This window comes from Echinops telfairi, unplaced genomic scaffold (genome assembly GCF_000313985.2).
Source record: "Echinops telfairi isolate 266 unplaced genomic scaffold, ASM31398v2 ScPeMD7_18;HRSCAF=68, whole genome shotgun sequence".
In the NCBI taxonomy this organism is placed as follows: Eukaryota; Metazoa; Chordata; class Mammalia; order Afrosoricida; family Tenrecidae; genus Echinops; species Echinops telfairi.
The window spans coordinates 38,881,097-38,904,978 of NW_022103915.1; the positions used below are offsets into that span (position 1 = coordinate 38,881,097).

Genomic DNA, 23,882 nt, shown 5'->3' on the forward strand with positions numbered 1-23,882 from the left:
TGCCAGGGGCTTAGGTGGAGAGCAAATGTTTTGAGAATGATGAGGGCAATGAATGTACAAATGTGCTTTACACAATTGATGTATGTATGGATAGTGTGAGCCCCTAATAAAATGATTAAAAAAAAAAAGAGTGCCTGACCCAAGTCATGGTATTTTCAATTGCCTCATATTCACCTAAAAGTTGGACAATGAATAAGGAAGAACAAAGAGGAATTGATATGTTTGAATTCTGGTGCTGGCAATGAGTATTGAGAGTACCATGGACTGCCAAAAGAACAATCAAATCTGTCTTAGAAGAAGTACAGCCAGAAGGCTCCCTAATTAGAGGCAAGGATGATGAGACTTCATCTCATGTACTTTGGACATGCTGTCAGTAGAAATCAGTCCATAGAAAAGGACATCATGCTTAGTAAAGTAGAGCACGAAGAAGACCCTTGACAAGATGGATTGATACTGTGGCTGCAACAATGGGCTGAAACATAAGAACAATTGTGAGGATGATGCAGGATTGGGCGGTGTTTTGTTCTGTTGTATATAGGGTCACTATGAATGGAGCCAACTGGAAGGAATCTAATAACAACAACATAGATAGATGGATATAGAGATTTATAGAGAGAAGCTCAGTGAAGTTTAGTGAGCAAAGGGGAGAGGAAGAGGAATGGGACGAGAAGGCACTAGAAAAGTAGGTCGGTGCAGATCATGCAGTCTAGTAGAATATGCCAAGGAGTTTGGGTTTTATTCTAAAGTATGATACTCGCTTAAAGCGTTCAAGGATGCAAGTAACATGATAAATAATTTATGCTCTCTAAAGATAATTCTGGCTGTGAAGTAAAGAATGAATTATAGGGCATCAAGAGTGAAATTGCTAAGAGTAGCTACTGAAATAACTAAGGTGAAAGATGATGGTATATTAAACCAGGATGTTACCTGAGAATTTATCATACAAAGTGAACCCTAAAGAACCACTGATAAATCTCAAAGAATTACCTAAAATGAAACATACACTAAATAAGGGACTGGGTTCTCATCTTAAGAAAATACTAACAGCTGCACATAAAGTATTGGCTCACAGAAGAATATACTCATGAGTTACTCAATGACAGGATCGGTGTTTAAAAATATTCCGTTGTTTAAGTGGAGAGGGAATGCTTTGAGAATGATGAGGGCAATGAATGTACAAATGTGCTTTACATAATTGATGTGTGTATGGATTGTGATAAGAGTTGTACGAGCCCCTAATAAAATGATTAAGAAAATATTCCGTTGTTTAAATACTCTTAGTTTCTAGCAGTGATCTATAGTAATGTCAAATATATATTTGGTCAATAAATAAGTGAAATGTAAAAGGAAAAGAAAGGTAAGTATAAATTAGTGTAATGAAAGGCTTTTTTGGAGGATGTTGAATTTTAAAGTGATCCAGGAGTCAATCTGAGGTATCTGTCCTGTGCGGGGAGAATGATGAGGCTTTCTACTCTGGCAAACAGGTACATTTTCAGAAGTCCCCAAGGGCAGTTCTACTGTCCTGTAGGGTTGATAGGAGTCGAACTCCATTGGTGGAAATGAGTTTTTGGAGTCCTGCAATAATACATAATTTTTGTGTGCATGAGCATTTGGGGGGGGGGCGCAGAACATTAATTATCTCCGTAAATGAGATCACCACCTAAAAAACGTTTAAGAAGCATTGAGCTAAGCCATAAAGGATGATGAAAAATTGAATAAGCAAAAGATAATAGTGTCAGTAAGGCAGAAGGGAGATGTGAAGGAAGAATACTATAAGTAATACCTGAAAGTTGAGTTCGTTTTTTGAAGAATGTATTACCAGTGAACATCACAACTCTCCAACGTTGGTTACTTACTTTGATTCTGTACTGTGCTAAGAACTTTCATATCTCTTTTCTTATTAAATACTCATGACTTGCCTATGAGTTAATAATAATCATTAACATTACTGTCACTAATTTAGAGAATTCACTCAATGCCACAAATCTAATAACTTACAGAATTGAAACTAGCTGATATCAAAGAGCTCCTTGTTAGGAGATCACACACTGCCTCCAACTTTGAGAAAAATTCTCCATGAGTTAGAATGGATTTGGTTCCTTTGCTATATACCAAACCCATTGCCACTGAGTACATTCCCACTCACAGAATCCCTCTGTAGGGATTTTGGGATGATACTGTAAATCTTTATGGAGTAGGTGAGAAACTGAACTGGGTAGTGTTGTGGACAAACTTTCAACATTCATCTGTTAAGGAGTCTGGGAGGCCAGGGCTCCCATGGAGGGAACCTTCACGTTCATGGGTTGGAGATGTGTCCCATTCACATTCTTTTAACTAAAAGTTATGCCTGACAATGTTCCCCCATAATAATGTCAAATTTTAGGTGCTGTCTGAAAACACATGGTTGCTCAGTGTGCGCTTCAGGGTCAGCTCCATGAAGGGTCTGCCTGAAGGTTGTCAGACCCTATTGTCTGTCCCACCCTAAGGATGGCCCACTCCCTTCTGATAAGAGTTTGCACCTTTGAAGAGGAGCTCAAAGACACCCAAGGTCAAGCCAACACAGGGACGACCAAGGTTAGACTGCCATCTTGACTCTAGAGTCCACCTATCTTGTTACATATGTGACTTTCTGTCACATGTATGCCTCTAGTGCCTCCCCTTCGTATTGCATGTATTACCCTAGCTCGTCCCCCTCATGTTACCGTGTGGATATTATATAAGCTCCTGAGATTACATTAGGGTCTCTCTCTGCTCCTGAAGTCATGACTGAAGAGGTGAGCTCTTGCATGCTTTATCTTACCTGATGTCTCTTGAATTTACCCCTCAATTATACACCTGCCCCTTGGACCCACTTAGTTGTGAGGAGGTGGTCCCAGACAAGTACATAACTACTGGCCTCTGCTAAGGCTCAACTTCTTGTTGCCCTGTTTTCTGTTTGCTGGCTGACTCTGCTCATTCCTCTGTCTGCATCCTTGACCTTGGACCAGCAGCCAGTATGAGTTGAAGGACCTTCAGTATATTAACTGTTCCACAAAAGAGTTGAACTGAGCCCTCTGTACTGCTATATGGACTAATTACCTGTTGTATTTCTTCTCACTATGAAAACCTATATATATAAAATCATAAGTGTCCTGGTTTTGCTTCTCTAGAGAACCTTGTTGAACACAAGTACCAACCCTGTAAATCCTATTAAAAAAATTGAAACACATTCAATGGCATATAATAACAAATGTGTGCTACTTTGTGACATACCTCAAAACATAATGATTAATACTGTATGGTAATGTTACAGATGTTTTACAAGCGTATTTGGAATAGTTTCCTCAATGCCATTTATGCATAGAAAGGTACACTTAACTATATGCTAAGAAAGTTTTGACTAATTTATGGTAGATACAAATCACACTTAACAACTCTGACATAAAGGCAAACTTAGGAACAGAACTTGTTTGTAATTCAGGATGGCCTATATTTATTTGTCTACTTGTTTATTTGAGCTCAAATAAATTGAGAATTTGGTGTTTCCACAAAGAAAACCAACCTGATGATTTTTTTAAATGAGTTTTTGTGTTTACTCAAGTCCTGTGACTAAAGTTGAGAAATTATGTATTGTGCCTGTATGTATATAACCTAGAAAGGCCCTTTCCTTGTTCTGGAGTATGAAATACTTCCCTGTCCGTCGAAAGTATTAATACATTAAATAACGTTATCTACTAAGTTAGAGGATTTTGGCTTGACTGGCTTAAATAAATTGTTCCTAAAACTTCTCCACATAAGGAAAATGGATAATGTAACATTCTATAACTTTACATGTTAGACTTACAAAGGTTCCTAATTGAAGTGAATTAACATATTTTAATAATCCAAGTTCATATAATTAATGTACACTTTTGTCAAATAAGACTGGTTTAATAATTTTGGCTTAAAAAACAAGTTGATTTAGCAATGTTAAGCATGATATATGTCAACAATTGGTTCTTCTGGGGTTGTTTTCCCCAAACATATATAGTTTTATTGATTAAATAAGCTAATATTACTTTTATATAATGCTTAGGGTTATGAAAAATTCATTTGTCTGAATAAATTAAATCCTTATTCTGCTCTATAGGGTTTTCAAGGTTATGACCTTTCAAAAGCCAACCTTCAAGCCTCTCTTCAGAAGTCTATGGGTAGGTTTGAACCACTAACTTTTAGGCAAACAGTTGAGCACTGAAATAGTTCACACCTATATTTTCAGCTGAAATTTATTTGCTGTAAAATAGTTGTTATAGTTTGGGACATGTTTATGATTATGTCCCTTTCTTGCTTTTTAACAAATCATAAGAGGATAGTATGTGCTTGTGGAAAGTTGTATCATGTATGTATTTGAGCTTTGTGAGTCTGCTAAACTGTTTTTAACAGTTCCCAATTATCCACCTGGCAAGTTTTCCCTGTAAATCAAATTAGTCACTTTCACTTATACTTAATATGATTGGTTGAGACTATACTAGGAAAAATAGTGCTAGATACAATTGAGTATTTGCTTTTATTCTTTCAAGGGGAAAGAAAATGTTTTGGCCGAAAGCAGTGATTATTATAAACTTTTTAGTCTCTGGATTTCTTTTCACACATTAAACTTATTTAGTACTCTGAAGAGCTTTTTAAAATGTATATGTTAAACATTAGTATTTAGTAAATTTAAAATTAAAACTGAAGAAAAAATTTGATATACAAAAAAAGCGATTGACATATTGCATGTTAACATGAATTACATCATAATATTATTACGGAGATATTGTTTAACTATGGATCATCTGAAAAAGATGAGCAATCTCACAAGTATCAATTTGTTCAAATATGTGAAAGGAGGGACCCAAAGACAAAACTGAAAAGTGAATTTTATCTATTTTGATTTATAATATCTAACTCTGAAAATTAACTATGAAATGTTTTAGAATGTCAGAAAGTTCATTTAATTTTGATAGGCTTTCTTCCTTGGGTTATTAGTTAATTACTTCATCTAGACATTTATGTGATCTTTGTAAAATGTTTACATAAAAGAAATATTGTTTTATAAGAGTACTTTTTGTGCTTTAACTTTTTATGTGCCTGACTATCTAAAGGGGAAAAAAGCAAACAGTTCTTCACTTATGAAATAAGTGAAAGTTCTTAATAATTTAATAATATTAAGGTTCTTAATAACTGTATATGCTTTTAAAAAGTGTGGCATTTTGTTTTCATTGTTGTTGTTTAAGCAACCAGAAATTATTTCTTAGGCATCTAAATTTCCTTTGACAATTCAAAATTGGACCCTAAATATAGGAAACATTTAAAAAAAAAGGATATCTTTTTATTTATGACATGAAATCCCCAGAGGGGCCCTAAAATTCACAAATATTCATTTTTTTTCCAGCATAGGAAAAAGATTTGAAAAATACAATAAGGTTTGCTAATGTGTTAAAATTTTAAATTGTATGGGAAGGGTTATCCTAACAGAAAAGCAGTTCAGCCTTCCTTAGGTTAAATTTACGTAAACTGTTATTAATGTAACTATTTTAGAACAGTCAGAAGCGACTTCATGGCACTTAATAACAACACTGAAAACAGCAATAGGAAGACTGAGAGATTGCCACCGTCCTCCTTGTGCATAATAGCTTTAGGCTCAGAGGAAATGTTGATTAAAATTCTTGTGAAATAGTTATGTTCCACAGGCAGTAAAAATGTTACAGTCTTTGATTCTTATCTTATTGGTTACAGTAATAGCCTCAGCCAATTCATGATTAGTATGATCATGGGGCAGGGGAGATTGGCAAAAAGATTATGAGACTGTCCCAACTTGCCTCCCTGTCTGGATTACCTGCACATTTTATTATTTCCCACTTTCCTTACCTATTTTGTAATTCTGCAAGTTTTAGAAAACTGTTAGTAATGCAATGGTTCTTGTCCATAAAAATGCAAATAAATTTTATCCTGAGGAGCAAGTGATTATTTCCTTGATATACTGACCCACGTTTTCTATCTCCTTATAAATTCATCTCAATGCTGTGACTGTACATACACGTATTTATCTTATGAATTCTCCTTTGTGCTAGCTGTAACAGTTTGAAGGTTCTCTTACTAACTGATGTTTAACAAAATCTTTGACATAGGTTTATTTTCTATTTCTGGGTGTTATGACTACTTATAAAACATGATACTCTATGCCATCCAAAATACTTAGCTTTATGGGTATGGTAGTTACATAATTTTGTGTCAACTTGAGGGCATTATGAGTGAAGGGGTGGAGTCTAGCCTGTCAATCAGGTCACAGCCAATGATGCCTCTGTGTAGGTGTGGCCTTATCATGAGGATTCTGGGAAGTTCCTCTCTGGATTCTGCCATCAGTACAGGTGAGCACACTCTCCAATTCATCTTCCTGTTGTGGAGTCATACTCAGAGCTGGAGGGGCCAGCGCTGAGATGCTTCTACCGGCATTGGAACCACAAGACTTTCCACCCACCTGTGATCTTCCTGAATTTGGCATCACTACATGTGCTATGTGAATCTAAAGAGGAATTTATGGACTAATATCAGACATATGGACTAATACCAGACTTATGGTTTGATCTGGACTGGGCTGGGATGTTTTCTTGATATAAAGCTCTTTCTTTATACATACATGAGTGTCCCTGGATTAGTTTCTCTAGTCAACCTGGTCTAACACAGTGGGTTTATCTAAATATATTTCTCTCAACTGCTGCTTACAGCTTCAGGCTCTTTTGCTCATATCAGTAAATATCCAAAGTAAACACATTCTATTGTTTAAAATTCTTAAACTTGCATTGAAGCTTATCATTAAAACATTTCAAACCAGGGTCCAAAGTTCATGATTCTCATTTTCACGAAGAGTTTTTAAAACTAGTTACCTTCAAGACTTATTCTGTTTCTGCCTTTTGTATCGAGAGACCCTATAGTACAGTGGCCAAGAGTGCTGATCTGGAGCCACACTGTGTGGACATAAACACTATGTCAGTCTAGCTCAGTGGTTCTCAACCTTCCTCATGCCACGACTCCTTAATACAGTTCCTCATGTGGTGGTGACCCCCAACCATAAAATTATTTTCATTGCTACACCTCCAAAGGGGTCACGACCCACAGGTTGAGAACTGCTGGTCTAGCTGGTTATATTACCTGAAACCTCTCCAAGCTTCAAACTTCTCAAAGGTAAAATGAGGATTATGTAAATAATTGCTATATGTAAAATACTTATAAAAGTGACTAACATTCAACAATTACTATTCTAATACATCAAAACCTTCATAGATAAAAGTCTATAAAACCAAGTATAGCTATATCCATTTTAGGACTAAAACAACTGTGTCTTTGCCCTTTTGTAATGGTGCCATTTTTTCTATGGGAATGGCAGGTTGCTGATTTTAACATTTTGGCTCTCAGATTCCAAATACATGAGCCAGAAATATTCTTCATCAGTGATCCCGTGGAGTTGATACATGTTTTCTTCACAGCCTTTACCAAGGGGAAACCACCAGCTTTTTTTCCCAGGGTGAGGAGGAGACTTTCTTGCATCCACTAGAATTTGAGCATCATAACTATTTGGGACTTGTTCTTTAGAAAATTTAATTTCTCTGTCAGTGAGACAAGATGTCCTGTTAATCTCCATGGGTATTTTCCCTCTGTCTTAAATTCTTCCTCTGCCTATCTTTATGCCTTTGATTTGTTAATCTAACCGTTCCCTTGAAATTACACAGCACAGGTTGTCTTTTCAGATTTGGATCCCTTTTCCTTGAAAAACCTTCACACCTATCTTGCAATCTCAGAAGGACAAGATTTATTTTCCTTTTTTTCCTCCTTTGTATTATATTCCTCTGCTCTCTTTTTCTGTGTCAGGTTTTAGTTCTCATCTAAATATGAAACTTAAGCACTTCCTATTTTGATGTATTTGTTACGTTAAGGGAGATTTTTAATTTCTTTGATAAGACGGTATGGCTTAAGATAAGATGTATTAGTTAAGATGATTTTTGGTTGCAGAAAACCCAACTCTAGTTAGCTTAAAAATAAAAAATAATTTATCAGCTTATGTAACTAAAGAGTAAAGAAATACTGCATAGTTCAAAAGGGGCTTGTGTTACTGCTTCAAACTCTATGGCCAGGGCCAATCTCTCTCTCTCTTCCTTCCACATCTAGGTCTTTTTTTTTTTTTTCCCCAAATGATCAGCTTATTATTAGCAGACATTCCCAAGGCAATTCTTGGATTTGTACATTTCAACAAATAAGGGCTCTGTTCCTGATAGTTCAAATAAAATATGAGATGAGACCTGCTGGCTCTGACTTAACTGAATCATGTGTTTCTTTAACTAGTAAATGGATAGGTAAAATGGGTATGTTGGTTATAGTAAGTCAGTAAGAATCTGCCCTGTTGGGTTAGTCAATTCTGCCCCCACCCCCACCCCCACCCCCACCTCACCCACCCCAAACACTGACTTGGAAATCTGGTGTAGGGTTAGGAAGAGAGAAGGTGATATGGATGCTGGAGAGGAAACTAACATTACAAGGGGCATTCCTCAAGATTCTTTATCTCCTGAAACAGTAAATTGATTACTTTGGCATTAATGAGTAATGAGATTCAGTCAGTTCTGAAAAGTCAGTACATTGATTATGCTTTATTTTATTGGTCACGATTTGGTTAGGAACATATAGAAGTAATAGAACAGCTCGTTAAACTGTACATTTTATGGGCTGGAACAATTTATCAGTTTTGTAACATGAATGTTTTGCAACTAGAAAGAATTCTACAAAATTCAAGTCTAAATTTACAAAGTTTATATATTTTTTAACCATATGAATTATCTCATTTGCTGTAGATAATAACATCCTATGATATGCAGACAATTGTTATTTCTATTTATATATGAGAAAACTAAAGCTTAAATCTTAAGTAATTTTCCCCATATTTAATTAAATGGTGCAATTAGAGCTAATGTCCTGATCTTCTGATTTTAAACTAAATACTTTTCAGATTCTTCTTTTAAATTTAATTTTATAATTTTATTGGGAGCTCTTGCAGGTATCATAACATTCCATAGTGCAGTCACATCAAGTATTGTACACTGCTACCACAATTAATTTCTAAAGATTTTCTTTCTTCTTGAACTCTTTGATATCCCCAGGAAAGCATATTTATTATTATTTTTACCCTATAGTTTTTTTGGGCCATATCTTACACAATCCACTATATACATTCATATGTAATCCTGTTATTAGATCCCATTGAATGGGGTTTTTACAATCATCAATACTGCTATCATGAACCCTGGATTTATCATATCCTTCTGTGTGGCCCTCAAAGCCGCCAAATGTGATCCACTGAGGGAAACTAATTTTTTTCCCTCTGGTAGGTAATTTGCATTTGATTTTAGCCTATTTCAATGAGCTTCTCCAGAGAATTAACTGTTAACATTTTTTTTTACATTTTAAGATATTCATTTTATGTGATAGATTAACTTTTATCCTGTGAATAGTACTACTTATATCAATCCTTGGAAGAATTAGGACGGAAAAGATTCATACCATTTTTGGTATACTCACCTGAAACTCAGAATAAAATAATAAAACCTTAGTCATAAATATATCCACTTCCAATTACTTTAGGTTGAGAACCAGCATGATTATAATTGCTGTGGCTGACTAGAATTTTTTAATTTGATTTAGATCGAAATGTTTATAATTTATAATATGCTGTATCTGGAGAATACACATAATAGTTGTGAATTAATCTGATTAAACTAGTTTCTCTCCAACCATTTTTGGCTAATTGAGTAGAAAGGCTAAAGTTTTCACTTGCCCCCAAGAAATTATCTCCCAAGAGACTACTGAGGCTGAGTTTTGCTTTATTTTTAAATTCTGAATGTCATTGCTCCTAATTATTTAAAGTCAAAATTCATTTTATTACTTCTTTTTCTGCTTTTTAATCTTCTCACTTTATATACATATTACCATTTGTAGCCATGGTCCAAATTTTCACAGTTTAATGATTTATACTTCTAAGTTTATCTTATCTAATGTGTAGATTTTTGAGAACTATCATTTGACCCGTGGGAGACACAAATAATATGTATCCTTAAAAACTTTTATATGAAGATTAGGAATCACAGAATTTTCAGAGACAATTCTCTCAAAAATTACAATGAGAGCATAATGAAGGAAAAGAAAATAAGATTCAATGATCAAGAGGAAAAAGTGAAGTTTAATACAAATTCAATATTAGTTTGACAAATCTGTTTAGATTCTAAGACCTAAAATGATAAACCTAAGGGATCATCTTAATTAAACCAGGTAACTTATTTAAAGATATGTGATGAAATTGCTAAATAAAAATAAAAGCAAAAACTTATGAGTAATGCATTTCTTGGAATTCATGTGATGAAAGTGCAATGCCCAAACTGTAGGATCTCGATGGTTGCACAGTGTTTCAGGCACAGGACAGCCTGTTCCATTCAGTTCCTTCAGGGATTATACTCCATGGCTCTTACAGTGTCAGTGTGAGGTGGTGGGCGGGGAGGACTTGGAGGGGGAAAGCACATTGAAGATCCATCAGATATAACAACACGTCTTCCAAGATGTCTTACCCGTTCATCTGTACTGCCTGTTGCATGATGGGGATAATTGATGAGACCAGGGATAGGCTGCTCACCGTGTGCCATGATAACAGCAGGACTGGTGTAGAATGGAGGCTTCAAATGTATAACATATAACAACTATGAATATTGTGACAGGAAAACATGAAACAATACAAGCAAAATGATGAAAGAAAACAATGGTAAAAACAAATGGAACAATGAAATGCCAATGTTTTCCAAATGTAAGGTGATACAATTAGCTCTTTAGAAAGATTGACATTGATTATAATTTTTACTCTTTCAGAGTAAGCGTAAAAGAACATATGGCTTTAAAATGAACCCTATTTCACTACTCAGTTCCATTAAGGCAGACAAATACACACACACACACACATACACACACACACTCAGGTCCATTGAGGCAGACACACACACACACACACACACACACACACACACACACACATGCGCGCGTGCGCGCCTTAAATACTTAGTAGGCTTAAGTAAGAACTTTATGGATCACTGATGGGATATGGAGCCAGAATTATCAGGGGTTTGGTAAAAATACCTCTGTGGTTGTGTGAACAGTTTACAAGGATTTCTCTAGGATTGCTATGTTTATAGCGAAATACCAAGATGATTTATAAAACGCTAAGAATTACTTCCAATAGCAATTAAATTCCAATCTTCATGCTTTCAACCAATGGGGAAAAAAATCACCATTCCTAGAAGTAATATGCTACTTTCTAAAGGCATTGAAACATATAAAGTAGATTATTATGTTAATCAGATTCGGTAACTTTAAGAAAACCAACTTATTCAAGTTCCACATGGTATTCAAGTTACCCTCAGAATTTCCCAAAGAAAAATCTGTTAATATTTTGGTACCACTTTATTATTATTTTCTACTTTATTCAATTAAAATAGCACACACATTATATTTAGTTGCTTTCTATACCACTAAGGTAATTGTTTTGAGTAACATTTGAATAAGTGTGTAGTTAGGGAAAATTCAACATTGTTGAAAAGCTTTGTATTTTAAGAAATATTTATTAATCTTTCTCATATTCATTTTTATTTATCTAAAATTTTTAGCTCACTTGCTGTTCCTATAAGAATTTATGAATTTTTGACACAGTGAACATATGAATGCTATATGTTTAATATGGCGCCAAAAGTGCTATCTCCAAAAACTTTTAAAATGCTACATTGTTTATCATTGCAATATTTAGTCCAGTAAGTAACAGCAATATCTTTGATGCCTCAGATTTCAGACAAATGTTATTATCTTTAGCACTCTACATAGTGGAGGGAACACAGGGGTAGAACATCATGAATACCCAAGTTATTTAAGAGACCTTAAAGAGGTACTAAACTTATGGGGGGACAGGATGGATAGAGGAAGGAAACCAGTATATTTGCCAGTGAGTCCTTTAGAACTCTGGGTCTCTCTCAAAAGGCTTACCTTGGCAGCAATGGCTGCTGCAGTTATATGTGACGAGGAACTGTCTTCTGTTGAAGCAACACCACTGTCTTTCTTCTCTTCTTCTTCTTCCTCACATTGTACCCCTTTGTCTTCTGTCTGTTTATGGGGACTGGTTGTGGGAGGAGGGGAAAGAGGAGGTGGTGGGGAAGGTAAATCTTCAAGTTCATCATGCACCTCCTTTACTTTTACAATGGCATCGCGTAAAAGGTCGATGGCGTGAGGTAGAGCTGGCAGTATGAACTGAAAGCATTCCTGTATGCAAGGGGAAGAAAAAATATGCAGATGGAACCGTTTTCTAAGTAAAAAAAAAAAACTGCTGTCAGTCAGATTTATTTGTGAATCTGAATCTGCATTTTACCTCAGTGACCTTAAGGATAAAGAATACTATTTAAAGCAATGCATTTGCAATATGAAATGTACAATATAACACATTTTATAATATTCTGCATAAAACACAGAACTTCAACATTATCTAAGCATATATTCAGATGCTCAACATCACTCATAATAGGAAAAATGTAATATAAAACTACATTATGATACCTTTTCTATCCTATGAGAGTAGCAAATAGACAAAAGTTAGACAACGTTTAAGTAGTGGGTGACGATGTAAGAAAGCATGCACTCTCACATACTGCTAGAGGCGAAGTCAATCAGTGCGACCTTACTGAAGGGATTTGTTACTCCACAGACACATTGAAAAATACGCACACACACGCACATGCGTGCACATATATTCAAGTTTTGCAGGACTATTTACAATGAGAAAAGATTCATATGTTCATTTAGAGGGAATTGACTGAATAAGTAATGGGTACATTGGCACAGCGGAGTATGAACTCACTGCCATTGAGTCAATTCTGATTCATCGTGCATCTATAGAGGATTTCTGTAACTGTCAAACTTTATGAGAGCAGTCAGACTCAACTCTCCCTCACTGAGTGGCGGGTGGGTTTGAATCTGCAACCTTGTGGTTAGCAATCCAACACTTAGCAGAAAGCTTCATCAGGACTCCTTAATTAAAGAAGGAATGAAGAATGCGAAGAATGTATATAATATCATAGATGGATCTAATATATATTGGTGAATAAGGAAAGCACGGTAGAATAAAATGGATATAGCTTTTTACAGTTTATTTAAGAGAAGGGAAAAATGAATATTTGAACATACATATATAAGGGCTTCAAAATGTTTGTGGGAAAATGGGATTAACAGATAATAGAATTTTCCATAAACTTTTTGAGCATTCCTCCCACTCCAACAGGGACAGATCAAAAAGTCTTGCCACAAAGTCATAGAAACTTTTACTAAACCAAAACAACAAAGTGTAAAGCTATTGTTTCTTGACATATCTTCCATTTTTTGAAGGTGGTATTTCCATCTCTCTATTCCTTCTCTAAAGAATTCTGTGTGTTTCAGTTTATACCACATCAAAATTGCAGTACTGGCATCCTTGAGGGATTCCAATAATGTTGCTCCTTTTAAAAGTTCTTTGAGTTTTGAGAACAGAAAGAACTCTAAATCGAGAGCAATATCAAGGCTGTAGGTTGGATGGAGTAAAGCTGACCAACACAATTATTGTAGGATGGTCCTTGGTACCCTATTAAAATGAGCAAGTACAGTGTTGTGATGGTTAAAAAAAATTGCACACATGTTCATGTCCTTTTTCTCATCAATGTAGTTTTTAATTTTCTTAAAGCTTCTTTCTAATAAGACCTCATCACAGTCCTGTTCCTGTGTCCTTCAAGAAAATTTAGCAAGACTGTTCCTTTGGAACCCTAGAAAAAAACAAAACCATCGTCCTAAACTTCTGAGCTGATCTCTCTGCCGTGAATGTAATTGGCTCAGCGGGTCTCCTCAGAAGTCGCTGCTCTGATTGGACTTGTTTTTTGAAGGTGGCCTAATGAGACTAACTGTAGCACTGAGAGACATGTTGGTGACCATTCAGTTTTCTCAGAGACAGGTTTCACCATATTTTGTTTGGAATAAGCCCATGGCACCATAATCTGGAACCCTAATAGCAATACATTTTCATTTAACTATTGCCTGTGTGTTTTAAAGCCATGGTTTATAAAAATTTTAGCCAAAGAGGCCTATAGGATGAACAATAACATCAGAGGCCTGTAAGATGAACAATAACATCACTAAGGAAGCCTTTTACCCATGGTTACAGCTCATTAGGCAGGAAAGTATAGGGAAAAAGGATGAATGGAAACACAGGAAGGAAGTGGGAAGAGTGCTACTATATTATAGGGAACACAATATCACAAACCAAAATGTATATGAACTGCTGAACAGAGGAACAATTTGTTATGTAAATTTTACCCACGTGTTTCTCTTTTTTTCTCAAACTCCCCCCATCCCCAAAGGATGAACCTTTTAGAAAACTCTTTTCAAGTCAGAGAGAAAGGAAGCTATCAAAGGCTTCTATGGTTGTGTCAAAAGAACAGAGGAGAACCCTAAACCTAAACCTAACCTTAACCCTAGGCCAAAACTAACCCTAACCGTAAGCCTAACCCTAAACCTGACCCTCAGCCTAACCCTAGGCCTAACCCTAACATTAACACTGACCCTAACCCTAACCCTAACCATAACCGTAAACCCAACCCTAAGCCTAAACCTGACCCTAGGCCTAACCCTAACCCTAAAAAAAGAACAACAACAAAAGGACAGAGGAGCTATTTTGATAAGTTCCACCTGGCTAAAGAAGGGATACTTTGAATACCAATATGGAAGATAAATATAGCAAGTTAAAATGCATCAAATATGTTTTAATTTGAGTTGATGTTACCTAAGAGAGGAGTTAAGTAACTTTTAGAAGATCCTAGGGACTCATCAAAAGTAGTAAATAAAAGAATCAAACATTTACCTTGCTTTTCCGATATGAACGGTGTATCAGTAGTAACCAAATAAAGAGATATGACAATTTTCTGTTTAGGGAAATCGTGTACTAACACACAAAGAATGATAAAATTAAAATATTATTTTGTAGTCTCTAATTCAACAGATCTTGTATACTGAGCATCAATGGTTGATATCATAAAATGAGAGCCATTCACACATTAATGGGCCCCAGCTGGAGAAAAATATAATTAACTATGAAGTAACTGCTAAAAAAAACCCTGAAATTGAATCTGACCAAAATTCTACATTCAAGCATTAATTCAGAACAATTACAGCAACTAAGGAATTTGGTAAATGATATCATGGAGTGATTCAGAAAATCTAGTCTGGAAACTAGAGGACAAATAATCCAGTTACTTCAACAAATATATTGCAAAGAAAAGAAAAGGAGAGAGATCCAATAGAAAAAAAGTTATAATCAACATGTGGACTTTATCTGGATTATGATTCAAATAACTAAAGTATTTAAAAAAAAGATCTCTCACCTTCCACCTGATTTTTGAGACCATTATATTGAGGGATATTTATGACACTAAATAATAACTGGTAGTTTTGCATGTGATGTTAGTGCAGTGGTTATGTAAAAAAGCCTATAATATTGGAGAAATAAACACATTCAGATGAAGTGATATGATATCTGGAGTGCAAGTCAAGAGATATGGATGAGACCAAACTGGCTATGTGGTTGATTATTATGGGACTACAGATGAAGAACATGGAAATTCACTGTATTACTCTGTCTAGTTCTATGAATGAAGTTTTTCATAATGAAAAACTGAAGTTTAAACAATATTGTATGTCCAATTTTGTTTGACAAATAATGAGCAATATGAAAATTGCTAAACAAAGGTTACTGTTAGTCCTTAAAAGTGATAAATTGCTGTTGCTGTTAATTTTTAATTATTTTATTGGGGGTTCTTACAGCTCTTATAACAATGCATACATCCATTGTGTCAAGCATGTACATATGTTGCCATCTGTACATATATTACCATCATCCCTTTCAAAACATTTTCTTTCTACTTCAGCTGTTGGTATCAGCTCCTTGTTTTTTCCCTCCCTCCCCCAAATTGTTTTTAATGACCTAGGCAGCAGGTAGATAATTAAAAGAAGGCAAGGAATCATTAATCATAGAAATACTGCATATCTATCTTTATAGTCTGTCTCAGGAATCATGTCTTCTGGGGTTCTATAAAATGTGACATTTCAATTGGCTAAGCCATTATTTGTACTTACTGTTTCCTTAACTACACAATTCCATAAAACAGTGGTTCTTAACCTTCTGAATGCCGTGACCCTTTAATACAGTTCCTCGTGTTGTGGCGACCCCCAACCATAAAATTATTTTTGTTGTTACTTCATAACTGTAATTTTGCTGTTATGAATCGCAATGCAAATATGTAATATGCAGGATATATTAGGCGACCCCTGTGAAGGGATCGTTCTTCGACCCCTGAAGGGGTTGTGACCCACAGGTTGAGAACCGCTGCCATAAAGGAATGTGGACAAACATGGAGGAGGTGTTACAGATGGATAGTGCAGTTAAGGATTCTTGGTGTATCTTGGTTATGCTCTAAAGACCATGGGGCCCCAAAGTGAGAGAATCAAGCATAAAGAAATCTTTCACTTGACCTATTTGACCAGAAGTTCCCAAATCTCAAAGGTACTGCTGTCATTGGTCTTTGGGCGGGAAATAAAATATGAAAAGGATGATTTAACACCTATTATGCATATTTTATTATTTACTTCATTCCTTTTGACTTCCTAAATTATTGGGGGGGGGTGCAGTATAGAAAAGGTCCCTTCAGTACATAGTTTTATTGATGTGAAAATTTAAACTGGTAACTTATATAATTATATTAATTAGATCAGTGTTGAGTTCATGTAAGAAATAAGGCGAGATCCTATTCCTGTTTCATTACAGTGATCCCGGAACTCAACGATTTTGATTCTATCTATCTATCTATCTATCTATCTATCTATCTATCTATCTATCTATCTATCATCTATCTATCTATCTATCTATCTATCTATCTATCTATCTATCTAATATGTCTCCATTATATCCCAATCTCAGAGACTGAGAAAACCAGTATAGATTTCTCATGACAATCTGAATTAGGTAAAAGCAGTTGTAACAATTATAATTGTATTATAATTTTTATTTCTTAAAAGAATAGTTCAAAGTTAAAATTTCTTCCTCTCTAGTCAAATAAAACAAAACAATAGATGCCTACTTCTTTACAAAGCTCAGAATAATATCATTAGGAGAGATAGAGCATTAATGATATCATGTTAATATAACTCTTGGGAAAATATTAATAAAGTGGTTCAACAAATTTTTTAAAAGGCCTATCTGTGATTGACATTAATATGTATATTTAAGCATTTTCTAATTAATAGATGTGTTTCCATATCAGAGAAATTTAAAAAGTTGGTTCTTATTTTGGATTAAGTAGAAATTTTTATCATTTGGAACTTTCTGAATAAAATGCCATTGAATTCTATTTTTAATAGCTTTTGTTAAGTGCTGTTAAGTTGGTTCCAATTCCTAGTGATCCATTGTAGAACAAACCAAAACACTGCCCAATCTTGCACCATCCTTTCAACAAAATAAAAACTAGAATTAAAACTTTAAGGCTTAAAACTTTAAAAAATTTACATTTATCCTAATGTTAAGAATAATTTAACATGCCAATAACATTTTAAACAGTATGAACTTTTTGAGGCATGCTTTTGAATATCAACATAACTAGAAGTGTAAACAGTAAACAAGTCTTCCTAATCATTTTCCTATATAGATTTCAAAAAGTAAATAATCACCATAAATGGTAGAAACTGCATTTCACCTTTAAAATTCTTTTCTTTAGTATCACAATCAGCCAAACACAGGTATAAAAGAATTATAAGTAAAATCGAACATCATCTGTCTATCTCTGTATTGAGTTGATTTTCTACTAGGAGTCAAGTAAGGTCTTTTTATCATGGAAACCAAGAATGATGAAAAGGAGCGAGCAGAAAAGATGTGAAGAATTAATCCTTGGAGGTGTAGTAGTTACAAATTGGGCTGCCAACCTCACGGTCAGCATTTTAGACCAAACTCCACTCTTTGGGAGAAAGACAAGACTTTCTAATGCTGGAAAGAATCTCAACCTCAGAAGCCCGAAGGGGCCATTCTACTCTGTCCCATAGGTAGCTCTGCGCCAGCATAAACCCAATGGCAGTGAGTTTGGTTTTGGAGAGTTTTTGTCATTGCCCTCAGCTTCCAGGCCTTCAGATTTTCAGATCTGCTAAGAGAAAATGTATTTTTATCCTTCAGTGTGGCTTTGGGACATGAAATATCAGTTTTGCCTCTGGAAAGGACTAAAGACTAAAGGTATTGAAAAGTCACCCAGATAGAGCATGCGATTGAACCACAATAAAACATCTGGATACCAACTGCTTCATTGAGCTTCTCTGGTTGGCACACCAAAAAACTACCATTAAATTTGAATTTAACTCAGAGTGACCCTATTGGACAGGAGAATGTAAATCTTTATAGGAAGTCTTGCTATTCTCTCTGGTTGGCACTACTTGTACATTGTGATACCAGGCGAATACCATGTCCATGATAACACCGAGAGAGGACAGTGGGAGTTTCATGTTTGGTATCTCTCTTGAACTCTGCCCCATATGTTTCTTCCCATGGCTGATTTTAATTTGCATCCTTTCCCACTAATAAAAAATAACCATGAATATATCAGCTTTCAATGAGTTCTGTCAATCCTCGCAGTGAATTATCAAACCTTAAATACGGTTTTAAGAACTTTACCATCATGAAATTGGTGCCAGAAATGAGGGCTGTTTGTGGACGGCTCCACCAACTTTGTAATGGACTAATGCTACACTAATCTGTATAAATCTCAAGGTTGCTTACCTGAGATCCTTTCTTGCTACCTGGCAGGTTAATTATGAGAGTTTTCCCTCTGATTCCACATACAGGCCTGAAAAGAAAAAGAAAGTGGATAAATACCACATTTTAAGGAATGCTTTGTTTAAATACATTCAACAACAAAGATCAATCATTGTACTTATATGTAAACAACTACCTTAGGAATGACATCTTTACAATACAATTGGGCACTCTTGCTGAGGCTTTTTTACAATAACGGTTAGTGTGGTGGATTGGAAAATGCACTGAATGTGGAATCAGGATAAAATTACTCACTTTCAATCTATTTGACCATGGCCAAACTATCATCAGCATCATAAAGTTGTAATGTGTTCAATGAGATAAAACATACAAAAATATGTATAATAGTAATATTTATGTTTATACATACAAAGTGCTCAAGAGTTGAGACTGGAATTTGAGCTTTTTCTTCTCAGAAAGTCTAGAAGTTTGGAAGTGAGACAAAGTTTTTCACAGTGCTTGTCCCTGGGGTGAGAGTGGAAAGCTAAATTATCTATTGGTATCTGAGGTAATTTAATCTGGAAAGACCTTTCAATTACCAGGTCACAATTAAACCAATAGACAAGATAAGAAACTTTGAGGGCCAGGATTTTCATTTGAGTATTAGAAGCATGCTCTGCCATTAACTGCCTTTGTTACTTTGACCTAGCCACTTATCTTAAATGTGAGGTATACCTTTTCATTTACAGATGTTCCTGTTGTTAGGTGCCATCCAGTCCATTTGGATTCACCGTGATGCTGTATACAACAAAACGATACACTACCCAGTCCTATGTTATCTGCAAGATCATTGCTACGCTTGAGTCTACTGCTGGAACCACTGCGTCGGTCCATTTCATATCACCCCTTTAGCCTGCATCTGTGAATATAAACTACCGTCACCTTGGACAGATATTACTTGCCTTTTAATTGGAATTTTAGATTTATGTACATCTGATACAAAAGATAAAAATATTGTTGTCAGAAGTATAGTTAGAATAACAATATGCTATTCAATGACATGTTGAGACATACTTATCTGAATTTATATTTAAATATAAACTTCAGAATTAAAAATAGAAATCAGAAGTAGATAAGGATTTTATGTGTATTTTCTAGTTTTTCATTTCTTTAAACATTTCACTTTGGAAGATGCTAAATAAATCGAGCATCAATGGTAATGTAAAATTACGTTTTTAAAAATAAAGATTATACCTGAAAATAAGGTCAGTTATGCTAATATACAACCTTGAATTGTCAATAATTGCAATGCAAACTTATCTAGAGGCAATTTATTAGGTGGAAAACAAAACATGAAACTGGACCTATTCGCAAATTAACTGTGTGATAAATCATTTTTGTTATCTGAAATACCTCTACCCCAAATATATAAAGTATGGGGACCAGAATGAACTGATTGAGTTAGTCAATAGATATCTTAAAGTTTGAGATTTATTTTGAAGTTTAAATTTAGGCAAATATATATTACTAAATATGGGCAAGACGTAGTGTAAAGTAATGGCATTACAAGAGTGACCAAAAGTCTTCATAGGAGAGTTTACAGGTTTATAGAGAATACTCTCTGGGAACTATACAATTTATATCTGATAAATAATTAACTCAGACTTTATACACAAGAAAATGAGATCTACTGGAGAGTTTAAAGCAGAGGAACAATATACTGATATGTTTTTTCTAAAGATATCTCTGATTGCAATGTGGAAACCAGCCTGGAGGAGTGCAAGACAAGACAGAAGAAGCCAGCGAAGTGAACGCTGGACTAACATGAAGAGATGAGTGATGGTGGTTGAAATTGTAATGAAGACTAGTGGACAGGTAATAATTATTTATATGCATTCTGATCTAGAGGGAAAATAATGAGATAGCTATCTTTTTACTGTAAAGCTTATTTTTTTCTGAAAGTTTTAACACAACGAATATATTTTTTTAAATGGGACTTATTTGTATTTGTATTATAATTTGTCCTAGCCTATATTTATAACAGACATTCAATATTTTAAGGTATACTTGTATAGACTCTAGATCAGAAATTTGATGCCTTTTTGAGATTTAAACTTTTTATTAATATATTTTAAAACATTTCCTTTCTCTTAGCATCTATTATCTCATTGTGGAGCTCCAATTTGATTATATAATCTATCTGTATTTACAATGTTTCCTAATACCTCCTTCACTTTATAGCTCTTCATCTACCTGGGGTGTATTGTGAATAATTTTCCTAAGTTGTTTAATCTGTTTCCCCATTCTCTCTATATGTAATTTGTAGGCTTAAGCGTCTATTAATTTTTTAATTTCCTATATTACATTTTACTGTTTAGAAGCTTATTTTTTTAGTTCTTTAAATATATTTAAATATATTACATTTCTATCTTACTGTTCTTTTTTGTTAATACCAGGATTTCAAGTTTTTGAGGGTCCTTATACAGTCTGATTCCTTATGGTGCCTTGGTTTCTGTGTACACTGTCACCTTTGTATCTGTTACTTGCTAATTTACTTTGAACTTTGTTTATGAGACAGGTATGAAGTCTAGACTGAAGCAGAATTCTTCTAAACAGAATTTACTTTTGACTGATCTCTGTGAACACTGCCAAGTCAACCCAAGTCAAGCCAACCCAAGCCACACCAAACACCACTGTCATTGAATTAATTCTGATTCATAGTAGTCCCATAGGATCGAGAATCATTGCTCCCTAGGGTTTCTGATGCTGTAAATCTTTATGGCAGCAGACTGCCTATCTTTTCTCCATGGAGTGGATGGTGGACTTGAACTTCTAACTATATAATTAGCAGTCCAACGTGTAACCCACTACATAACCAGGACACCTTCTTCCAAGGTAAGGCCAATTTAAATTAAATTCTTCACAACTTGGCATTTTCAAGACTGAGGCATCTGTGGTATTATACGGAGGGGACAGGAACTGGATTCAAGGTCAGAGAAGTAACATAAAAGGGGAAGGACAAATGCCACACGAAGATTCCCAGGGACCAAATGTCATAGTGCTGAGACAAGCTCTTGACTAAAAATAAAACAAAACAGAAAAATCAAGATTCTTTCCCTAGACTTGGTGCCCTGAATTGAACTTCTGCCTTCCGAAACTGTGAAAAAAATAATTTTCTTTTTAAGTCACTCACAGGTGATATTTCTGATATAGCAGCACTTTTGGAACTAATATATAATCCCTTGTCTCACTTGTCTTTTGCAACGTAGCTCACCTCCTGTCATGTGAAATTCTGCACACTTTCCCTGAGATGTTGTAGAAATGCCCTGAGAGAAGGTACACATTGCAAATATTGTATTTCTGTCCTACAGTCTTTTTTATAGATAAGTTAATTGGGTACTGGATGAAAAGCAGAAGTATGGTAATGGTGTTACTGTTATATTACTACTTTAAAGGACTAGTTTTTAAGTTAATGTTTTCCTTTTAGGGTTTTTTGGTGTTTTTTGCTATTTAGTCAATAGTAGTATGGAAACCATTTTAGGCAACAAGCAGAGAAAAGTTTATTTCCTTCCCTATAGCAATGAGTACCATTGCTGAGTTTATATTCAAATTTGAGTAGGTAAAACACAGAGAACAAATTGGCAATAATAGTAGATAAGGGGTAAAATTTTGGCAAAAATGGATTGTTGTGATTCCAACTCTTAATGACTTTCTATGACCCTGCCCATGGTTTGCTAAGCTGTAACCTTTACAGGAGAGTACCGGTCTTTTCTCCCATGGAGTGCCTGGTGGACAGAAACCATAAACCTTTCCATTAGCTGGAGAGTATTAACCATTGTGTTTCCCTATTCTATTTATATATGAAAACTGAAGAACATGTCTTACTTCATAAAACATAAATATAAAAAGTCTATGTAATTAAAAATTAACTATTTAAATTCCAGTTGAAGCACAGTTTATTGAGGATTACACCATTTTCTTCATAAAATTAAAATCTTATCAATTTTTCTTTTGATGAATTTAGATATACATATATTAGTTTTTCTGAAGGAAAAAATCCATATAGGACTTTAAAATGTTTATTTGATATACATGCCTTGGGCTGCTAACTACAAGGTCAGCAGGGTCACCGAGTCAGAATTGAGTCAATAGTAATGAATTTTTTGAGTATGGTTATCATGGAAAGATCAAGTAGAAACCACAAGTCAAGTCATTGACAATGTCAAAACTGAGAGCCAGATACACCAATCTTGAATATGGAACCATTGTCATTGCTCTATTGCTGTTTATGAAGCTGGTGATGGGGTAGGGTAAGGGGAAGAATGTTTAGTAAACACAGAGAAGTCTGATCTCTTTCAAAAGTGATGCATACACTATGGATTCAGGGAGAGTAGATGCTGCTGCTTTGCGAGGGCAGTTCAATTAGTTCCTAGAGCAGTAAGCGCTACCCTTACTTAAATAACTTGCCTATAAACACATTGCTAGTAAGTGCTGGACAGACACAAAAATCTAATTCTAAAACTAGAGATCTTCCCCCTCACTTAAAAAAAAATTAAGCCATTTTATTGGGGGCTCCTACAGCTCCTATCACAAAACATACATTCATCCATTGTGTCAAGCACATTTGTACATTACACTGCCATCATCATTTTCAAAACATTAATTGTAGACTGAAAAAAACCAGAATGACTACTTCAGGACTCTGAAAACTAAACATAGCAGGCAGGTAATACCCTTTAGTGTGATAGTTCAAGCATCTAAGTCCAGAGGAAATGGCTTTCTTCTCTAATCCCTAGTGACTAAAGAATAGGGATGTGAACAATCAGCTACTGGATCTTTTCTTTTCCCACTTTAGACCCAAGTAACTAAACAATAACATGGGTAGATAAGTGGGTGGGCTACTAGTCCGGAAGAATCCTTTTCTAGCCAACAAAAGCAAAGACGCCTAAACTCACTGCCACTGTGTTCATTCTTACTGGGAAAGGACAGGACTCTCAGAAGCGAG

The 23,882-nt window shown here is 35.0% G+C and overlaps 1 protein-coding gene across 1 annotated transcript in view; it reads right to left on the reverse strand.

The window, feature by feature from the left end:
* GPHN (gephyrin) overlaps positions 1 to 23,882 on the reverse strand; it is a 292,262-nt gene that overhangs the window by 251,121 nt on the left and 17,259 nt on the right. The window contains exons 2-4 of the mRNA XM_030884864.1: positions 18,902 to 18,968; positions 12,061 to 12,333; positions 10,605 to 10,709 (exon numbers count right to left, since the gene is read on the reverse strand). Of these exons, the coding sequence (XP_030740724.1) occupies positions 10,605 to 10,709; positions 12,061 to 12,333; positions 18,902 to 18,968 (445 nt within the window). The remainder of the gene's footprint in view (positions 1 to 10,604; positions 10,710 to 12,060; positions 12,334 to 18,901; positions 18,969 to 23,882) is intronic.